Source organism: Pseudopodoces humilis, chromosome 15 (assembly GCF_049639895.1).
Source record: "Pseudopodoces humilis isolate 2021_Gansu_Grassland_sample_001 chromosome 15, ASM4963989v1, whole genome shotgun sequence".
Lineage (NCBI taxonomy): Eukaryota > Metazoa > Chordata > Aves > Passeriformes > Paridae > Pseudopodoces > Pseudopodoces humilis.
In genome coordinates this window covers 19,919,410-19,940,172 of record NC_142214.1, presented here as the reverse complement: position 1 = coordinate 19,940,172, position 20,763 = coordinate 19,919,410, and the positions used below count along the sequence as shown (strand labels likewise).

The 20,763-nt window shown below is 61.0% G+C and overlaps 2 protein-coding genes across 7 annotated transcripts; both read left to right on the top strand.

Annotated features, from left to right (window-relative positions):
* Positions 1-329: 329 nt before the first annotated feature.
* Positions 330-13,573, top strand: ARHGAP36 (Rho GTPase activating protein 36). 5 transcript variants are annotated; one of them, XM_088062660.1, is made up of 14 exons: positions 336-426; positions 1,068-1,157; positions 1,369-1,404; positions 3,542-3,698; positions 6,154-6,216; positions 7,100-7,359; positions 7,819-8,014; positions 9,021-9,076; positions 9,226-9,376; positions 10,085-10,233; positions 10,538-10,708; positions 11,125-11,222; positions 11,867-13,026; positions 13,301-13,573. In XM_088062660.1, exons 4-13 carry the CDS (start codon positions 3,584-3,586, stop codon positions 12,003-12,005), a joined length of 1,398 nt encoding a protein of 465 aa, XP_087918786.1. In that variant the 5' UTR covers positions 336-426; positions 1,068-1,157; positions 1,369-1,404; positions 3,542-3,583; the 3' UTR covers positions 12,006-13,026; positions 13,301-13,573. The 5 variants fall into 5 exon arrangements, with proteins under 5 accessions (XP_005527553.1, XP_087918786.1, XP_087918784.1 ...); XM_088062659.1 differs by lacking the exon at positions 1,068-1,157 and adding an exon at positions 2,855-2,982 and having other exon boundaries at positions 352-426; XM_088062658.1 differs by lacking the exon at positions 1,068-1,157 and having other exon boundaries at positions 340-426.
* A 257-nt stretch (positions 13,574-13,830) lies between these two features.
* On the top strand, positions 13,831-16,651 carry LOC106628395 (regulator of cell cycle RGCC-like). Of its 2 annotated transcripts, none has more exons than XM_088062729.1 (5): positions 13,831-14,034; positions 14,631-14,786; positions 15,341-15,421; positions 15,704-15,766; positions 16,206-16,651. In XM_088062729.1, exons 2-5 carry the CDS (start codon positions 14,633-14,635, stop codon positions 16,211-16,213), a joined length of 306 nt encoding a protein of 101 aa, XP_087918855.1. In that variant the 5' UTR covers positions 13,831-14,034; positions 14,631-14,632; the 3' UTR covers positions 16,214-16,651. The 2 variants fall into 2 exon arrangements, with proteins under 2 accessions (XP_087918855.1, XP_087918854.1); XM_088062728.1 differs by having other exon boundaries at positions 13,831-14,238.
* Positions 16,652-20,763: the final 4,112 nt, after the last annotated feature.

Genomic DNA, 20,763 nt, shown 5'->3' with positions numbered 1-20,763 from the left:
CCCTCAGGCTTTGGAGGAGCACCAGGAGGGTCTCACGGAGAGCTGGGGTGGGAGCAGCCAGCCCAGGCAGCACGTCCCAGCCCAGCTTCCAGCTGCCTGCCCAGCTGAGGGTGCCCTGGCTGCCCATGGATGGGAGCTGGGAGAGCTGAGGCTGGAGGGGATTGAGCAATGGCTCCGTGTCCAGCGTGGGAAGTGCGGTCCCTTCCGTCCAGCCCTGCCCTCTCTCCACACGCTGTTCCTGGCTCTCGTTTCTTTGGCAGAAAATTCACATTCTCATCCCCTCTCTCCTCCCCTCGGCTGTGGCAGCTCCTTCCCATCACTTCCCCTCTTCTCCTCCTGCCTGTGGGCTGAGGAGGCTCGGCTGTGTCATCCCAAAGGGAGAGCCGGGAGCTCCAGGAGCTGCTGCTGCCAGAGGACACGGGCAAGGTAAATGTGGGCCCTTTGCTCCAGCTGGGAGGAGAGAAACTGCAGCTGAAACCGAGGGAGCAGCCACTGCTCCTTGGGAATGGAGGGGGCAGCTGGACTGAGCTTTCCCTGGGAGATTTCCTGAAATAACCCACTGGTGTTTCTGACTCAGTGAGATTCCTGCTCCAGCATCCCCTCCAAAGGAGGATTTCTGTGGGGCTCTGGCTTTGTCCCTGCTGTGGGCACACATTTCCTTCCTTGTGGGGAGCCTGGTGCCTGTCCAGGCTGAGCGAGCTCTCCTGTCCCATGGGATCCACAGGGATCACCCATCCCTGTCCCTGCTGGGATCACCCATCCCTGTCCCTGCTGGGATCACTGATCCCTGTCCCTGTCCCTGCTGGGATCGCTGATCCCTGTCCCTGTCCCTGCTGGGATCGCTGATCCCTGTCCCTGTCCCTGCTGGGGTCGCTGATCCCTGTCCCTGCTGGGATCGCTGATCCCTGTCCCTGCTGGGATCACTGATCCCTGTCCCTGTCCCTGCTGGGATCGCTGATCCCTGTCCCTGTCCCTGCTGGGATCGCTGATCCCTGTCCCTGTCCCTGCTGGGATCACCCATCCCTGTCCCTGTCCCTGCTGGGGTCGCTGATCCCTGTCCCTGCCAGGACACCCACACTGCTGCTGCTGCTGTTCCTGTGGCTCGTTGGTGCTGGTGCCATCTCAGCCGTTTCCAGGGATGTGAATCCACAGCTGGGGTGAGGAGCAGGGCAGGTGTTTGGGGTGAGCTCCTGTGGGATGGGCTTTGGCAGCACCAGCGGTGCTGGGACATCACGGGGCTCCTCCAGTGGCTCCTGCGGCTGGGCAGATAAACAGCAGCTGGTCTGGGCTTCTCCTTCCTTCCCTCTCCTGCCTTCCCTCTGCTGCTCCTTCTCCTGACTGGGATTCCTCCTCCCCCTCATCCCCCAGGACCCTGCTGGAGTGTGGAGCTTCACCTGCACCAAGGTAATTCCCTGCAGTGTGTCTGTGTCCATCCATCATCCATCCATCCATCATCCATCCATCATCCATCCATCATCCATCCATCCATCCATCATCCATCGTCCATCCATCATCCATCCATCATCCATCATCCATCCATCATCCATCCATCCATCCATCATCCATCCATCATCCATCCATCCATCATCCATCCATCATCCATCCATCATCCATCCATCCATCATCCATCCATCATCCATCCATCCATCCATCCATCCATCCATCATCCATCCATCATCCATCCATCCATCATCCATCCATCATCCATCCATCCATCATCCATCCATCCATCCATCATCCATCCATCATCCATCATCCATCCATCCATCCATCATCCATCATCCATCCATCCATCCATCCATCATCCATCCATCCATCCATCCATCATCCATCCATCATCCATCCATCATCCATCCATCCATCATCCATCCATCCATCATCCATCATCCATCATCCATCCATCCATCCATCATCCATCCATCCATCCATCATCCATCCATCCATCATCCATCATCCATCCATCCATCCATCATCCATCATCCATCATCCATCCATCATCCCTCCATCATCCATCCATCATCCATCCATCATCCATCCATCCATCCATCCATCCATCCATCATCCATCCATCCATCCATCATCCATCCATCATCCATCCATCATCCATCCATCATCCATCCATCCATCCATCATCCATCCATCATCCATCCATCATCCATCCATCCATCCATCATCCATCCATCATCCATCCATCCCACATCCCACATCCCTCCATCCCTCCCTCCCCAGCAGAGGCTGGGAGCTGTCCCTGCCTTGTGGAGATGTTCTCTCTCACCTGTGACAACCAAGGAGTTTCCTGCCCCGGGCTGTCCTGGGGGAGCAGGATGGAAGTTATGAAAATCCCTGCATTGTTCCTCTTTGATTTACCAGAGGGCAGGGACAGATGGGATATTGGGAAGGAATTCCTGGCTGGGAGGGGGTGAGGCCCTGGCACAGGTGCCCAGAGCAGCTGGGGCTGTCCCTGGATCCCTGGCAGTGCCCAAGGCCAGGCTGGATGGGGCTGGAGCAGCCTGGGACAGTGGGAGGTGTCCCTGCCCATGACGGGGGAATGAGATGGTTTGTGAGGTCTCTTCCAACCCAAACCTGTGGGGGATTCTGTGATGTGGCTGAATTCCCTTTTCAGTGTGCCTTTACAGGGAACTCTGAGCAACTCTTTTATATTTGGGTTTTTTTTTAATTTATGTAACTTTCTAAACACCTTTAGAAACTGAAATTTCAAACCTGGCCAGAGGAAGCAGTCTCAGGGGCTGGAGAGGGGAGGCAGAGACTGACACAGGAGCCCTGTCCCATTCCTGGGGGTCTCACCCTCATCCCTTGAGACTTCCAGGCATTTCTTTTTCCTTCTTGCCTTAAGCCTCTTCGGGGAGGTTCTTTCCAGAGCCCGTACTCTGACCCCAGCCCTGTCCTCTCCCTGGGGCTGCTCTTTGGACCGTGCCGGGCACAGGTGGCACCAGGAGGTGGCACCGGGCTGGAGGCAGCCAGGTCAGTGTGGGGTGGGGACCCAGGTCCCTGTGGGGGCTCCCCAGAGCTCTGGGAGAGGAGCTGGGGTGGCCGGGGTGTGTCCATGGGCTGTGCTCCAGCCTGAGCCTGCGGTGAGGGGCTTCGGCAGCCCTGGCCGTGTGCAGCTCTTTATCAGTTAAAGGGGATAAATCACAGAATTGTGGAATTGCTTGGCTTGGGAGGGAGCTTAAAGCTCATCTCCTTCCATGCAGGGACATTTCCTACCAGCCCAGGCTGCTCCAAGTCCTGTCCAACCTGGCCATGGACCTCCAGGGCAGAGCAAACCCAGCTGCTCTGGGCTCCTGTGCCAGGGCCTGCCCACCCTCCCAGGAACAATTCCTGCCCAATATCAAATCCAAATCTCTTCTCCTGGTGCCTCCAAGGCCTTTGCTCAGGAGGTTGGAGGGAGATGAGGTGGCTGGGGCATCTGCAGCCCCCTGGCTCTCTGGAGAGGTGACAGAGGGACAAATGTCCCCTGCAGTGGCTCCCTGCAGTTCCTCTCCTGAAGCAGGTCTCGCTGCCGTGCGTTCCCTTCACACAGGTGTGTTCTCCAGAGCGCCTTTGCCTCTGCTCCAGCCCTGGGATGGAGCCCGTGGCCCTGCAGAGCCTGTCCGAGCTGGAGAGGGCCAGTCTGCAGGAGCTGGCGCTGTTCAGGCTGCAGGAGAGGCTGCCCGGGGGACACCTCAGCCTGGCCAGAGGTACAGAGCACGGCAGGGAAGGGGACAGGGGGGACAGGAGGGGACAGGATGGACAGGTTGGGACAGGATGGACAGGAGGGGACAGGAGGGGACAGGAGGGGACAGGATGGACAGGAGGGGACAGGAGGGACAGGAGGGGACAGGAGGGACAGGAGGGACAGGAGGGACAGGAGGGACAGGAGGGACAGGATGGACAGGAGGGGACAGGAGGGACAGGTTGGGACAGGAGGGACAGGTTGGGACAGGTTGGGACAGGAGGGACAGGTTGGGACAGGATGGACAGGTTGGGACAGGAGGGGACAGGAGGGACAGGAGGGGACAGGAGGGACAGGAGGGGACAGGAGGGACAGGAGGGACAGGTTGGGACAGGAGGGACAGGTTGGGACAGGATGGGACAGGAGGGACAGGAGGGACAGGTTGGGACAGGAGGGACAGGAGGGGACAGGATGGACAGGATGGACAGGAGGGGACAGGATGGACAGGAGGGACAGGAGGGGACAGGAGGGACAGGTTGGGACAGGAGGGACAGGTTGGGACAGGTTGGGACAGGAGGGGACAGGAGGGACAGGAGGGACAGGTTGGGACAGGAGGGACAGGAGGGGACAGGAGGGACAGGTTGGGACAGGTTGGGACAGGAGGGGACAGGAGGCTCCTGAACCATTCCTTCACGCTGCTCCCCCCGTGCCCCAGCCCGGGATGATGGATATGGAAAGACATTAGTGACACATTCTGGTCTGATTTATTTCTCATTCCTGCTTTATTCTGAGCCCCAAAGGCCTGACCAGCCCGTGGTTTGCGTGTCCACAGCAGTGTGAGAACGTGACCCTCCAAGCCCCAGTCCAGATGTGACAACTTGGGATGGTCCCAGCGCCCTTGGGCTGGATGGGATTTGGATCCATGTGCAGCACTAAGTCCCCATGCTGGAAAGGGGCTCATGGGAGAGTGGATAATGCCCTGGGATATTTAAGGGTGGATAAATTTAGGAGCTCCACAGGAACTGAGCACAGAGGCCCTGTCAGGGTTCCCAGGGCTGCCTGTGTCCCCCATCAGCAAACCCAGGGAGTTGGGGTTCCCAGACTCCTTCCCACATTCACTTCTCACCCTCTTGATGTGCCTCCTCTGCCCTGGGCCATCCCAGCAGGGCAGGGGCTGGGGGTGCAGAGGGAGCTTGGGGGTCTCCAGCCCCCCTCCCAGCACCCCAGGGCAGGATGGAGGCCCCAGGTGTGTGGGATCCTCTCCCCCAGTGCCCAGCCTCACACTGAGCACCGAGTGCTTCAGGTCACACCCACCTTTGCTTTCCCATCTTAACATCCCAAAGACTTGGTGCCATGAAACGGCTTCGTGAGGAGTCCAGCACAGCTCCCCTCTCCTTCCCAGAGCTCCCAGTTGCTCCAGGGCTGCAGCACCAGTCCCTGGAGGGCTTTGACCACAAACATCCTGATTCCTTTTTTATTTTGTTTTATTTTGGACTCTTGTGATCCCCCTTGCAGTGACACCCTGCAGCAGCAGCCCCCCTAGGGACCAGGGCAGTGCCAAAAAAAACCCCAAACCCCAATATTTCCTTCCTGGTTGGTCAGTGTGCTGCTGGATAATTTATGTTGGCTTCTACACTCATGTTCCTCATTCCAGCTGTCAGAGCTTTCCTCTAAGCCTTACAAAATAACCCAAACAAGCAGAGAGAAGCTATTCCTGGGGAGAGAACTCCTCAGGAATGAGGAGCATGAGCCAGAACAGGGTGATGAGTCCTGGAAGGATTTAGGGTGGGCAGTGGGTGAATTCTCAGTTCACTGCTGCTGGATTGTGAGGTGGGAGTCCTCCAGAGCAGGGTGGGATTTGTGGTGCTGCTTGGTACAATTTTTTATGTCTGTGCTCTGTAAAAACTTCCCAAAGGCCTTTCTGGGCCTCACTGCTTGTGTGGAGCCACAGAGCCCTTCTCTGGGAATGCTCCAGGCAGTGATGTCCATCCCCAGATCTGCTCCAGGCAGTGATGTCCATCCCCAGGGCTGCTCCAGGCAGTGATGTCCATCCCCAGGGCTGCTCCAGGCAGTGATGTCCATCCCCAGATCTGCTCCAGGCAGTGATGTCCATCCCCAGGGCTGCTCCAGGCAGTGATGTCCATCCCCAGAGCTGCTCCAGGCAGTGATGTCCATCCCCAGGGCTGTCCCCAGGCAGTGATGTCCATCCCCAGATCTGCTCCAGGCAGTGATGTCCATCCCCAGATCTGCTCCAGGCAGTGATGTCCATCCCCAGGGCTGCTCCCTGGGCAGCTCTGCATCCCCCAGGGACTCCTGGATCCCCCAGGGACTCCTGGATCCCCCAGGGACTCCTGGATCCCCCAGAGCTGTGGCTGTCACTGCAGTGTCCCCTGGCTGGTGGCTGCAGAGGGACAGGGAGCCTGTGCTGAACCAGCCCCAGGATGCTGGTGCTGAACCTTCCCCTTCTCTTCTCCTCCTAGATGGCTCCAAAGGCATTAAATCCATCCGGCAGAAGCTGGAGAGCTTCTCCAAGGAGAGGAAAGGTGAGCAGCCTCCCTTTTACCTGTCCTTTGGTCCCTGGGTGAGTTTTGCTGGGGTGGGTGGGAGGTGCCCAAGCCCAGCAGGACGCCTCATCCCAGGTTGTTCTGCTGTTTTTGGGATGGCACGGTGATGGAGCCTGGAAAGGTGTGTGGAATACCTGGAAAGTGAAATGCATTTTCAAGGTGAACACCTGGAAATGTGTCCAGCTGCCCGTTTTTCCCCAACCCCGCTGCTCCCAGTTGTGTTTTATCGTCCCTTGGAGCACCTCAGTGCCAGCCCTGGGGCACACAGAGCCCTGGAGCAGAGCCAGGTGGGAATGAGCCCCCCCACACCAGCACAAAACCCGCTCAGGGACACTCCTGACATCAATGCCTCAGGTTCTACTGAAAGGGTTTGTGGTAAAACCCCAGGGCAGTGCAAGGCTGGGGGTGAGGAGAGCCCTCCTTGCCAGGGGGATGGAGAGGGGCAGTTATCTGGGGAAAATACCACTAAGGGCAGGACTTTTCTTGAGCAGACGAAGCTGAGGCAAACCCTGTAGAAAATGGGAGGTTAGAACTCGGGGAGGATCTTTTGGTGATTTTTGAAGCTGTTGCTTCACAGATGCCACGGCATCTTCGTGGGGCTGCAGCCAGTCAAAGGAAGGAAAGAAACTGCAGGAAAAACTGGGACAGGCTCCAACAAGCTGCAGGAGAGCAGTCCCCTGTGTCCCCTTCCTCTCCCCCAGCAGCACCCCATTTCCCTCACCGGGCTCTTTGGCACCCAGGCTCCCAGCACGCCTCTCCTGCTCTCCAGGAGCAGCTCCCTGTGCCTTTCCTGGCTCCTGGGGGGCAGGAACCCGAGCACAGCAGCTCCCCCAGCCTGTCCCTGGCTCCGGTGTCTCCCCAGACTGCTCTCCCCACACCTTCGGGGTGCCGCTGTGCCAGGTCATCGCCCACGACCGCGCGTGCCGCCAGCTGCAGGAGGCCGTGGGCAGGAGCCGCCGGCTGTGCCTGCAGGTGGAGGCCACGGTGACGAGGTTCCGCGCTCAGAGGCACAAGAGGATGGGGATGGGCAGCAGCTGCATCCGAGCTCCCCACGGCGGCTTCCCCGAGGAGCCGCTCTCCCCGGCGGCTCTCCTGGACAAGAGCTCCTGGAGCCAGCGCAGGGTATGGGCCCCAGACTGGGCTGGGGCGGTGCTGTGGGACGGGGAAGTGGGGATTCAGCAATAAATGGGATTTTCCAGGGTGTTTTCTTGTGGCTGGGTCGGTCCCGGTCTGTCCTCAGGGAAATGGTGATGTCCCCACGGATGGTGAGGAGTGGGAGCATCCTCAGCAGGGTGACATTTAAGGGTCCAGAGGGCAGGGCTGGATGGGATATGGGGCAGGAATTGTTCCCCATGAGGGTGGGAAAGGCCTGGCACAGGGTGCCCAGAGCAGCTGGGGCTGCCCCTGGATCCCTGGCAGTGCCCAGGGTTGGACACTGGGGCTGGGAGCAGTTTGGGGCAGTGCGAGGTGTCCCTGCCATGGCTGGGGTGGCTCTGGGCGCTGCCCTGTCCCAGAAAGCCGTGAGTGATGGATCTGTGGGGTCGTTCCTGGCACCTGCAAACTCCCTCTGCCCCACGGCAGGGGGCCATGTCCGTGGATTCCATCACGGACCTGAGTGACAACGCGTCCGAGCTGCTGGAGGCCCTGCAGCTCTCACACCCCCACGAGCTGGACCCTCGCAGGAGCCGCGCCAAGAAGAAGCAGCTGAGCCTGAACCCCATCACCTGGCAGGTGCCACGGATCGTGGACAGGTGCTGCACACACCTGGAGACGCACGGTAAGGGCTGGAAAAGCTCCCAGGACATCCCCAAGGCTCCCTGGCCACCCCAAGGTGGGAGGAGGCACCCTTGGGTTTAACGGAACCGTGGGACTCACCAAAGGTTGGACTCGATGCTCTTGGAGCTGTTTCCCAACCCAAACGATTCTGTGAGTCCTGGGGCAGGGCAGCTCCCAAAAAACCTCCGTGGAGAGTGCTCTGGCTTGGATGCAGCACCAGAGGGGAATGTGAGTGAGGAGGGAACGTGAGTGAGTTGGGAATGTGAGTGAGTTGGGAATGTCAGTGAGTTGGGAATGTGAGTGAGTTGGGAATGTGAGTGAGTTGGGAATGTCAGTGAGTTGGGAATGTGAGTGAGGAGGGAATGTGAGCGAGTTGGGAATGTGAGTGAGTTGGGAATGTCAGTGAGTTGGGAATGTGAGTGAGTTGGGAATGTGAGTGAGTTGGGAATGTGAGTGAGGAGGGAATGTCAGTGAGGGGGGAACGTGAGTGAGTTGGGAATGTGAGTGAGTTGGGAATGTGAGTGAGGAGGGAATGTCAGTGAGTTGGGAATGTCAGTGAGGGGGGAACGTGAGTGAGGAGGGAATGTGAGTGAGTTGGGAATGTGAGTGACTTGGGAATGTCAGTGAGGGGGGAACGTGAGTGAGGAGGGAATGTGAGTGAGTTGGGAATGTGAGTGACTTGGGAATGTCAGTGACTTGGGAATGTGAGTGAGTTGGGAATGTCAGTGAGTTGGGAATGTGAGTGAGTTGGGAATGTGAGTGAGTTGGGAATGTGAGTGAGTTGGGAATGTGAGTGAGTTGGGAATGTCAGTGACTTGGGAATGTGAGTGAGGAGGGAATGTCAGTGAGTTGGGAATGTCAGTGACTTGGGAATGTCACCGAGGAGGGAATGTCCACAGCCTTTCCTTTTCCTCCTGCCTGGAGAAGGGCCAGGCAAGCAGGAGAAGCCCTGGCAGGGGAGGCAGGGAGCCGTGGGCATTGCCAGCACTGACCTGTCTGTCCCGCAGGGCTCCAAACCGTCGGCATCTTCCGCGTTGGGAGCTCCAGGAAAAGAGTCCAGCAGGTAAAGGGGGACATTCCCTGCAGCCTCTGGCTGAGCCTTGCCGGGGCTGGTGTTGGTGGGGATGGCTAGAGCTGACATTGGTGTGGAGGGGTCTCTTCAGACTCAAACTGACTGTGGTTTTCATCCTTCCCCTTGCTTCCATCTCCAAGCTGAGGGAGGAGTTCGATCAAGGGCTGGATGTTTTCTTGGATGAGCATCAGAGTGTTCATGATGTGGCTGCCCTGCTCAAGGAGTTTCTCCGGGATATGCCCGATTCCCTGATTCCCAGAGAGCTCTATGGAGCCTTCCTGAGCACAGCCAGTGAGCACCTGTGGGGCAGAGCCTGCACAGCAGGGCTTGTGCTGGGGCACCCCAGATCCCCCGGGCACCTCTCACCTGGGCAGGCTGGGATGTGACATTCAGGGCTGGCCAGCCTGCCTTGGGACACTGCCAGGAACGGGGCCTTCCTCAGCACCCTCCAGAGCCCCTGGGGAGGGATGGGATCCATGGGATCCATGGGATGGGATAATGGGATGGGATGGGATGGGATCCATGGGATGGGATGGGATGGGATCCATGGGATGGGATGGGATGGGATGGGATGGGATCCATGGGATGGGATGGGATGGGATCCATGGGATGGGATCCATGGGATGGGATGGGATCCAAGGGATGGGATCCAAGGGATAGGATGGGATGGGATGGGATCCATGGGATGGGATGGGATCCAAGGGATGGGATCCAAGGGATGGGATGGGATGGGTGTTGTGCTCCCTGGCGCTGCCACGTGCAGTTACCATAATCTGGGGTTTTTCTGGGGGTTTTGTCTGATTTCTTTGGAACTGGATTACAAAAATCCCTCTGGTCCAGGACAGTTTTTGGCAGTGGGGCTGTGCAATATCCAGCACTCTCGTGGGGCTCTCCATCCCTTGGGATGAGGGGTGGGGCAGCAGCCTGGCTGCCAGCAGAGCTCGTTCCCAAGGGGGGGGAGGAGGAGGAGGAGGAGTCCCAGCTGTGCTGTCCATGCAGGCATGGAGGGGCCAGCCCAGCTGGACACCCTGCAGCTGCTGCTGTTCCTGCTGCCCCCGTGCCACAGCGACACCCTGCTCCGGCTCCTGCGCTTCCTGGCCCGGGTGGCCCAGCACGCCCAGAGCTCCTGGGACCCCGAGGGCCGCGAGGTGAGGCTGCTGCAGAGGGGAGAACAAATCCTCGGGCTTCGGGGAAAACCAAATCCTTCAGGGAATCCCGGGATCGTTGTGGCTGGAAAAGGCGGGAGGGTGAGGCAGGTGGGGATGGGATGAGTGTGCGGCTCCAGCACCTCAAACCCTTCGTGCTGGCCCTGCCACCAGCTCAGAGAGGACCAAACTGGACCAGGAGCAACATCTGGCCCTCACCTCGCCCTCATGGGTGGCTGAGGACATCCTGGGACATCCCACGCCGCCACATCCACAGCCCACAGGTTCCTTTTGTGCCTCCTTGCAGATCCCTGGGAATAAAATGACAGTGTCAAACCTGGCTACGGTCTTTGGTCCCAACATCCTGCAGAAGGAGAAGCCTGGAGAGAAAGATGCCGGTGCCCTGAACTTTGAGGACAGTGCTGCCATAATCCTGGTGCTCCAGAGGCTGATCGAGCACCACCACTCCCTGTTCATGGTACGTGGGCTCCTCAGGGCAGCTCCCCCACACCCTCCTTCCCTCTGAACTCTTCCGAGAGCAGCAGGGGAAGGATTTTGTCCCTGTCAGAGGTGCACACCTCGGTCTGTGCCCATCCTCTGGGAAGGCTCTGGCTCCATCCTCTCTCCACCCTCCCACTGCAGGCAGCAGTGACAGTCCCCTTGGGATGCGACATTTCAGGTCCCCAAAACAAAAACTTACAGCAATTTTTGGGGTCTGCAGGGAGCAAAGGACTGGAGATAGTGGGGGGAAAGCAGGGGCTGAGATCCTGCAGACCCTGGGAGGTGTGTGGGGTGTGACACCAGCACACCGGGTCTGTGACCATGTCCTGGCTCCTTCCTCGGCTCTCGGTGCTCAGCCTGAGCCGGGCGAGTGAGGCGGCCGTGTCCCCCCAGGTGTCCCCAGAGATGCAGTGTGACGTGCTGAGGAGGCTGTTCCAGACAGACCCCGATGTCATCGAGTACCTGCTGCGCAGGAAGTTCCCTGACCTGCCGTGAGTGCCCCAGGGGCTCCGAGGGGCGCAGGGACGGGTGGCAGCACACCCTGCTCATCTTCCACACAGCTCCCTGCTCACGGGATCCACAGAAAAACCCTCCACGCTCCATCCTTCCCACCCCTCGGAGCTCCCTCGGAGGCTGGAGCTGCAGCTCGGGCCCTTCCCTGCCTGGAAGGGCCTCGTGTCCCCTGAGCTGGGTCCAGCACACACTGCAGGAGGGGTTTGCTCCCTGGGGCTGGAAGCAGGGAATGGTTGGCAACCAGGGATCCTGGGAAGCAGGGGATGCTCAGGAGCCTTCAGTGGGGCTGGTGACTCCTCAGCAAACAGGAATTGTCCTGTGGGAAGGGTTTTCCTGGACCACAGGTCACTTCCATACCAGTTTGGATGGGGCTTGGAGCACCCTGGTCTGCTGGAAGGTGTCCCTGCCCATGGACCAGGTGGTCTTCAAAGTCCCTTCCAGCCCAAACCCAGGGTTCTGTGATGTCTGTCCGGCTCCTTGTCTGCTTCACGTTCCTTTTGGGACTGTCTGGAGACGGCAGTCTTTGGGATCCTTGGGATCACTGCTGGAGCCCGTCTGGGAGCGCAGAAGGCAGCAGAAGCATTTGCAAACAGCCCTTCTCTCTCTTTTTTTGCTCCCTCAGGAGCCCAGATCTCGAGGATGGCGGGGAGGAGCGGGCTCCATCCGCAGCGCCCGGCTGGACACGCAGCCTGGAGCGGGGCTCGGTCTCCTCGGGGCTCTACAGCAGCGTCTCCTTCCTAAACCTGGATGTCGGCATCTAGCGAGCCCCAGGACACCTCCAGGCAGCTTTTCCTCCAGAACCCAGCCCCTGGCTGACCGTGGGGGCAGAGCTGCCCTCGGGGGTCCCCTGCCAGGCTGGCACCCCCCGGCAGGTCCAGCTGCTGCCACGCTCTGGGCACTGCCCTCCCCGGCCACCTCCTCCTCCTGGGAATGGATCTCCAGCCCTGGGCCTCGGGAATGGATCTCCAGCCCTGGGCCTCGGGAATGGATCTCCAGCCCTGGCCCTGCAGGAACTGGAGCTTCCCCCTGGGGAGGACAGGCTGGGGGAGCTGGGACTGCTCAGCCTGGAGAAGAGACGGCTCACAGGGACCTTATCCATGGATCCAAGTGCTTCTGCAAGGGCCTGGCTGACAGGACACAGGGAATGGCTTCCCAGGGCCAGAGGGCACGGCTAGGTGGGATATTCAGAGGAATTCTTCCCTTTTGAGGGCACTGAGGCCCTGGCACAGGCAGGGACACCTCCCACTGCACCAGGCTGCTCCAAGCCCCGTCCAGCCTGGCCTGGAACACGTCCTGGGATGGGGCAGCCACAGCAGGGCACTCTGAGGGGAAAAAACCCAGTACTTCTGCAAACAGTATTCCATATTCCAGCACAGCCCTCACCCTGGTCTGGAGGCACCCAGACCTTCTCTGGTGCTCAGGGCTGGGCTCTGCTCCCTGCCCTGCGCTCGGGACGGGTGGGGAAGCGTTTCCCGTTGGAGCCTGTGCTGTGAGATAGCTGCTGAGACCCCGGCAGCTGATAAACTCCAGAGAGCAGCAGTGGAGTCTGGAGGAGCAGATAAACGTGGGACACCGTGGGGCTGGGGGGGTTCCAGAGGCCACCGGAACACTCGAGGTCAGCTGTGAAACCAGCGCTGCGTCCAGCCACTGCTCTGGGCGGGACTGCAGCTGCTGCAAGAGCAGCCCCAGCCTTTCCAATCCCTTCCTAGGGTGGAACAACACTGGCACGGGTCCCCAGAGCAGCTGGGGCTGCCCCTGGATCCCTGGAATGTCCCAGGCCAGGTTGGACAGGGTTTGGAGCAGCCTGGGACAGTGGGAGGTGTCCCTGCCATGGCTGGGATGGGATGGGATGGGATGGGATGGGATCCATGGGATGGGATGGGATGGGATGGGATAATGGGATGGGATAATGGGATGGGATAATGGGATGGGATGGGCTTTAAGGTGCCTTCCCAGCCAAGCCGCTCTGGAATTCCATGACTCTGGGATGTGACAGGGTGCTGACACAGGAGTCCGCTCTTTGCAGGGCAAGTCCTGCTGAATTTCACTTTCCCAGTGCCACAGGGGGCTCGAGGGGGCTCGGGGAGCTCTGGGCAGTGCCGGCTCCCTCTGGCTACTACAGCACCACAAAAGTCGCCGTCGGGTGTCTATTCCTGGCACTGTGGATGGGAAATTGCTGGAAACTCCGCTTGAGGGCAGCCTCAAGCCTGGCCACGGCCGCTGGAGCACACGGGGCTGTCTTGGAGCTGTCCTGTTCCAAATAAACCCCTCGCCGGACCCTGCAGGGCTCATTCGTGGGCTCGCCGTGGCTCTGGGGGGGCTGCCCGGCTTTTGGCTTCTGTTCTTGGGGCTCTGTGCCCTGCAAGCCTTGGGGGTGACCCCAGAAACAGCGGGGAGGGTTCTGGCTCCGTCCTTCCTGAGCCCCAGTGCCGGCACGGGAGGGGCTGCTGGGGGGGCGTCTGATCTGGGGGGGTGAATGTTTGGGGGTGTCTGATCTGGGGGGGTGAATGTTTGGGGGTGTCTGATCTGGGGGGGTGAATGGGGGTGTCTGATCTGGGGGGGTGAATGTCTGGGGGTGTCTGGGGGGGTTCGGGGGGTGACCCCGGGCCTGCCCCGGTCCCGCGTGGCCGTTCGGGGGGGCGGAGCCTCCCGGAGCCCCCGCCCAGCCCCCGGTGCGGGGCCAAAAGCGGCGGGAGCGGAGCGGGAGGCGCCGCCGGGGGCGGAGCGCGGGGAGCCGATGAGTGCCGAACCGAACCGAACCGAGCCGAGCGGAGCGGAGCCGAGCAGCCGGTGAGTGCCGAACCGAACCGAACTGAACCGAGCCGAACCGAACCGAGCGGAGCCGAGCGGAGCCGAGCGGAGCCGAGCAGCCGGTGAGTGCCGAACCGAACCGAGCTGAACCGAGCCTAGCCGAGCAGAGCCGAGCAGCCGGTGAGTGCCGAACCGAGCTGAACCGAGCCGAGCCGAGCGGAGCCGAGCCGAGCCGAGCAGCCGGTGAGTACCGAAGCGAACCGAAGAGAACCGAAGCGAACCGAACCGGAGCAGGGCACGCCGCCTCCTCGGAACCCCCGGGAGCGGGATGGTGCCGGGGCTCCCGGACTGTCCCGGCCGGGAATTGTGCCCTTGTCCGCTCGCTCCGTGTCCCAGGCCAGGCTGGCCGGGGCTCGGGACAGCTGGGGACAGTCCGTGCCCATGGCAGGGGTGGCACTGGGTGGGCTTTGAGGTCCCTTCCTGCCCGAACCCCTCTGCATTCCATGGAGCCGGCTCCGAGGGGCTGCGGGAAGGCTGAGCCCCCCAGGAGCCCGGCTCAGCCCGTCCCCAGCCTGGACAGCCCCAGGAGGCTCCTGCCTGCCACTGGGGACCCCAACACCCCCGTGTTCCCCCAGCCATGGCTGAGGAGCTCGGGGAGCTGCTCAGGGAGTTCGACGAGGTCATGGAGCACTTTGAGCGGGGCCCCGCCAGTCAGTACCAGCAGCACCTGCAGGAGCTGAAGAGGAAAGCGGGACAGAGCGTGTATGACAGTGGCATCGATGAGCTGGAGAGTGAGTCTGGGGCTGGGGATGGCATCGGTGAGCTGGAGAGTGAGTCTGGGGCTGGGGATGGCATCGGTGAGCTGGAGAGTGGGGATGGGGATGGGGATGGGGATGGGGATGGGGATGGGGATGGGGATGGGGATGGGGGAGGATGGTGTCTGCCAGGGTGGGAGCTCTGTGGTTCCTCCATGTGAAACATCTTCCTGCTGATGCTGCCTGACTCATCCCTGCTGGGCTGGATCAGCAGTACGAGGGGATGACCACTGGATACCGGCTCGGGAGCTGCCAACATCTGCCAGGGCTCCTTGTGCCAGGCAGGACCATCAGAGGCTGGGGATAACCCAGGTCCCTGAAATAACCCTGGCCTTGTAACTGCGCCCAGACAACCTCTGCTGCTCTTTGACCTGAGAACGAACCTCAGTTCCATTTTTCCAAGCATTCCTAGAAGCAGGGGAGGAGCAGAAGGGGTCTCCAAGAGCGTGCCACCCTGCGCCATGGGCAAAGTGTTCCCCAGGGGCCTGTGCCCAGGGCCAGGGCCAGGGACTGATGCTCTGTGTCCTCAGGTGCCAGCACGTCCCCAGGCAGCAGCCTCAGCTCCAGTGAGGAGCACCTCAACACCCCAGCTGACACTTACCCCACCAAAGGTGAGCCCACCCAGAGGGGTTTGCAGGGCTTCCTTCTCAGTGCTGGGCTGGGCTTGGCAATGACAGGATTGGGGGGTCCCACCCTACGGAGTGGGAATGAGCCCCCGGTGTCCTGGCAGGAGCCTGGCAGGGACAGAAGTTGGACTGGGATTTTCCCAGTCCAGGCTGGACTGGCTGGGACAGACACAGCTGGAGCTGGAGCTGAGGAACGAGGGTTGGGGGTGTCTCCTCTCCCCAGTGGGAGGGGGAACAGGAAGACCTGACCGTGTTTTTCCCCGCTAGCAAAGCTTGGAGACACGCAGGAGCTGGAGGAGTTCATTGCAGACCTGGATAAAGCCTTGCAGGGTAAGTGCACAGCCTCTCTCTCCTCCTCCAGATGTTTCCCTCCTGGTGAGAGCCCGAGTTCCTGGGAGAGGGGGTGATGCTGTGCTGGGCACCTCTGGCATCTGCACCCAGCAGCTCTGGAGAGTTTGGCTCCTCTCCGATGGCTGCTTTGCAGGGGAAACTGAGGCAGAAGCCACTTCCTCTCACAGGGGCCCTGTGTGACGGGCTGGAGGCAGAGAGAACCTGGTTAAAAATAACATTATTACCCCACACAGACTGTGTAAGACACAGTTCTGGTCTCTGTTCCCATCCCTGGTGTCCAAAACGAGGTGCCTGGTGGGAAGTGTTCCTTTGCAGGATCTGTGAACTGGGAGGGAGGGAGGGGAGCAGAGCTGCCCCCCCGCCCCAGGTCTCTGCTCTGACCCTGCAGCCTGTCACCATCCCGTGTGTCATCCTGCAGAGATGTGAGCTGTGGTGGGCAGAGGAGCAGCCCCAGCCCCGAGTGTCCCCGGTGCCACCTCTGCTTCTGCACCCCTGGCTGGGGACAGGGACGGGCAGCGGGACGTGGGACGATGGCACAGCCCTGCCAGCGCCAGGAGGGGACAGCTCTGCGCGGGCTCCGGGGACTTTGGGGTGACCTGGGCCACTGCTGAAGCCCCCAGAGTGATTCTGGGGAAGATGATCTTGCAGGACATCGGTGTGACCTCGGTGTCCCCCCCAGGCCGGGAGGGCCCATCCTTGGTGGCATCTGCCACTGCTGAGCTCTGCTTTGCATGGGGAGCCCCAAGTCGGGCTCCTCTCTGCCCCCCAAATGCCTCTGCCCCAGCTGCTGCTGGAAATACTGTAAAAATGATGTTTTGTGCTGTACAGAGGGGACGTGGTTCTGGAAACAAGATTTTAAACCTCTGCCTGTGTCCGTCCTTTTCCCTCTGGCAGGGGTGGGAGCAGGGATGCCTGGGCTGCCAGCCAGTGAGATGGAAAAGGGGGAGACCTCAGGGAAGCAAGTTCAGCATGCCTGGCTAAAGGGGAACGTGAGGAACCCCTTGTCCTCCCTCCCCCTTGGGAGAGCTGCAGTCCCTCCCTTTCTGCACCTGCTGGGCTGGGTGGGCATCATCCTGCGGGGTGTGTGGGCATCATCCTGCGGGGTGGGTGGGCATCATCCTGCGGGGTGTGTGGGCATCATCCTGCGGGGTGTGTGGGCATCATCCTGCGGGGTGTGTGGGCATTGCCCTGCAGGGTGTGTGGGCATCATCCTGCGGGGTGTGTGGGCATCATCCTGCAGGGTGGGCATTGCCCTGCAGGGTGGGTGGCCCTGCTCCGGGGTGCTGCTCCCAAAGGAGCTGCTCTGGTGCCCCTTCCCCCGGACATTGCTGCTGACAGCAGCCCAGAACAAGGCCCAGGGCTGGAGGTTTGCAGCCCACTGCCAGGCCGAGCTCTCAGTGAGCTTTGGGCCGGGGTGGGATGATGGAGGATTCCCCTCTGGGAGTTTCCCGTGCCGGGGAGCGCGGGGCTGGCAGAGGAGGAAGCTGTGGCTCTGCTCGTCCCCTCTGTCCCTGTGATCCCCACGTGTGTCCGAACGGGAAATGGGCACTTTCGGTTCTGCCCTGGTCCCTGGAGCGTGGCTGCAGAGCAGGAGGGGGTCAGGGCCCCCTGCCAGCCCCTGGGGTGCCAGGAGGGCTGGGCAGGGGACACCGGGGGCTGCTGCTGTCCCCGTGCTGTGTGATGTGACCACCGATGTCTGTGACAGTCAGGGACAGCCAGGAGCTGGCTGAGAGACTGTGTGCCAAGGTGGTGACACTGAGGGGTGTCTGTGACACTCAGGGGTGTCTGTGACACTCGGGGTGTCTGTGACACTGAGGGGTGCCTGTGACACTCTGGGATGTCTGTGACACTCAGGGATGTCTGTGACACTCAGGGGTGTCCGTGACACTGAGGGGTGTCTGTGACACTGAGGGGTGTCTGTGACACTCCGGGATCTGCCCGTGACGCTCTGTGGGGACACACAGCCCCCATCACTGGGGCCAGGGTGGTGTGGGGACTGTCCCCACCGTGCTGGTGGCACTGTGTCACCTGTGGTTTTCCCGAGTCCCTGCACTCAGCGTTCTGCCCTCGCTGCCTTGCTCTGGCTCTGGTGTTTGTTCCACCCCCGGCACCACCAGCTCCTCCTCAGCCTGTGTGGAAGGGGCTTTTAAAAACCTGGCCGGGTCCTGACTCGGGCTGTCACTGTCCCCAGGTCCCACCCGCCCCCTTCCACCCCCACGCCAGTGGCAAATGTTGCCAAGCTACAGAAATAAATATTTTCCAGCCCCAAATGTGCTGAGGCCGATAACCCCCGCAGGCACAGCCCAGCTCTGGTGCCGCTCCGGGGCTTTCTTCGTTTTGGGGGTTGCCAGGAGCAGCTTGGGGTCACCCCGGGCTCCTCCAGCCCCTCGGGATGGGTGGGTGGGAGCTGGCCCCATCCCATCAGCACACCCAGGGCCACAGACCCCAGCATCTGCTCGGCCTGGGGGGCTCAGGGGGTGTCTGGGCACGCCACAGTGCCAGCTCTGTGCGTGGGGTGACACAACCCCTAATGCCAGCCCTGTCCTGCCCAGCCTGTGCTGACACCAGGTCCCCCTGCACCTGAACCTCCCTGCTGGGCTTCCCAGGGCAATGGTGGAACCCCCAGCCCTGGAAATAGTAAAAAACCGTGTGGATGTGGCATCTGGGGACAGGGATTAATGGAGGCTTTGGCCGTGCTGGGGGAACAGCTGGGCTCCATGGTGTTTTCCCACCTGAAGGATCCCATGACTCTGTGGCTCCTGCACATTGCTGGAGCAGCTCCCTTTGAGCACAGGGGCTCTTCTGGGGGGACAGGGGTTTGGTTTTTTCCCCTGGGAACCCCAGCAGAGCTTGGGGACACACCAGAGTGGCACTGAGATGGAGGCTGTGACTTCCACGGACCCGTGAAGGGGCAGCTGCCCAAGGACAGCCTTACGGGAACCCTGACCTTGCTGCCACACTCCTGGGGATATAACACTGAGGGGGTGGGGGGTCTGTGGGTCACAGGGTCCGTGGGACAGAGGGTCTGTGGGTCACAGGCTGTGTGGGTTACAGGTTCTGTGGGTCACAGGTTCTGTGGGTCAGAGGCTCTGTGAGTTACAGGTTCTGTGGGTTACAGGCTCCATGGGTTACAGGCTCCATGGGTTACAGGCTGTGTGGGTCACAGGCTGTGTGGGTCACAGGTTTTGTGGGTCACAGGCTGTGTGGGTCACAGGTTTTGTGGGTCACAGGCTGTGTGGGTCAGAGGCTCTGTGGGTCACAGGCTGTGTGGGTCAGAGGCTCTGTGGGTCACAGGCTGTGTGGGTCAGAGGCTCTGTGGGTCACAGGCTGTGTGGGTCAGAGGCTCTGTGGGTCACAGGCTGTGTGGGTCAGAGGCTCTGTGGGTCACAGGTTCTGTGGGTCACAAGCTCCATGGGTCACAGGTTTTGTGGGTCACAGGCTGTGTGGGTTACAGGTTCTGTGGGTCACAGGTTCTGTGGGTCACAGGCTCCGTGGGTCACAGGTTCTGTGGGTCAGAGGGTCCATGGATTACAGGTTCTGTGGGTCAGAGGCTCTGTGAGTTACAGGTTCTGTGGGTCACAGGTTCTGTGGGTCACAGGCTGTGTGGGTTACAGGTTCTGTGGGTCACAGGCTCCGTGGGTCACAGGTTCTGTGGGTCACAGGCTCTGTGGGTCACAGGCTGTGTGGGTCATAGGCTCTGTGGGTCACAGGCTCTGTGGGTCACAGGCTCCGTGGGTCACAGGCTCCGTGGCCTGCACGTGCCCTGCAGGTGCTGTAAAATCAATCACGGTGAACACGCACGTCCTGCAGTGCAGGCAGTTCCTCCCCAGGGTCCTGCTCCCCACAGCAGGAAAGGCATCCGAGGCAGGCCTGGCCAGGCTGCAGTGGGGCTGTGCTGCTGCTCAAGGCCACCAGCGAGGCTGTCCCTGCTCCCGGCTGCTGTCCCCAAGGGCCCCGAGCGCTCGGCTGGGACCTGGGGAGCCCGAGCGAGGGGGATAAAGCAGCACCGGCCTGCAGCTGCTCCACAGCCCCACAGCCCCACAGCCCCACAGCCCCACAGCCCCACAGCCCCACAGCCCCACAGCCCCACAGCCACAGCCCCACAGCCCCACAGCCCCACAGCCCCACAGCCCCACAGCCCCACAGCCCCACAGCCACAGCTCTTCCACAGCCCCACAGCCCCGGCCCCACAGCCACAGCCACAGCCCCACAGCCCCACAGCCACAGCCTCACAGCCCCACAGCCACAGCCCCACAGCCACAGCCCCACAGCCCCACAGCCCCACAGCCCCACAGCCACAGCCCCACAGCCCCACAGCCCCCACAGCCCCACAGCCCCACAGCCACAGCCCCACATCCCCACAGCCCCACAGCCCCACAGCCACAGCTCTTCCACAGCCCCACAGCCCCACAGCCACAGCCCCACAGCCACAGCCCCAGCTCTTCCACAGCCCACAGGGAGCTGGTGCTGGGTCCCCAGCGAGCCCCTTTTCCCAGGAAAAAGGGATGGAAGATTGCATCCCCCGAGGCAGGACCACCATGTGCGTGCCAGGGGGCTGGTGGAGCTGGAGCAGCTCCTCACCCTGCCCAGGTGTGATGTTGCTCCCACCTGGGAGCATCCCCCAGCCCCTGAGGGGGCAGGAAGGTCACCAGAGTTCCCCTAAAAGAAGTTGTTGCCACTCTGAATTTTGGAGAGGAACCTCAGCTCTCTGGGGAGGGAAGTCCCCAGACAGTCTGGGGGTGGTGGAAGAGGCTGTAACTATTCTGGGAGACAGCCTAACCCCAGGGATGTCACAGGCTTTCCTGTAAAGATCCCTCACATATTTTTATGGAATCCCAGAATGGTTTGGGGTTAAAAGGGGCCTTAAAGCTCATCTTGTTCCACCCCAGCCATGGCAGGGACAGCTCCCACTGTCCCAGCTGCTCCAGCCCCAGTGTCCAGCCTGGCCTTGGACATTCCAGGGATCCAGGGGCAGC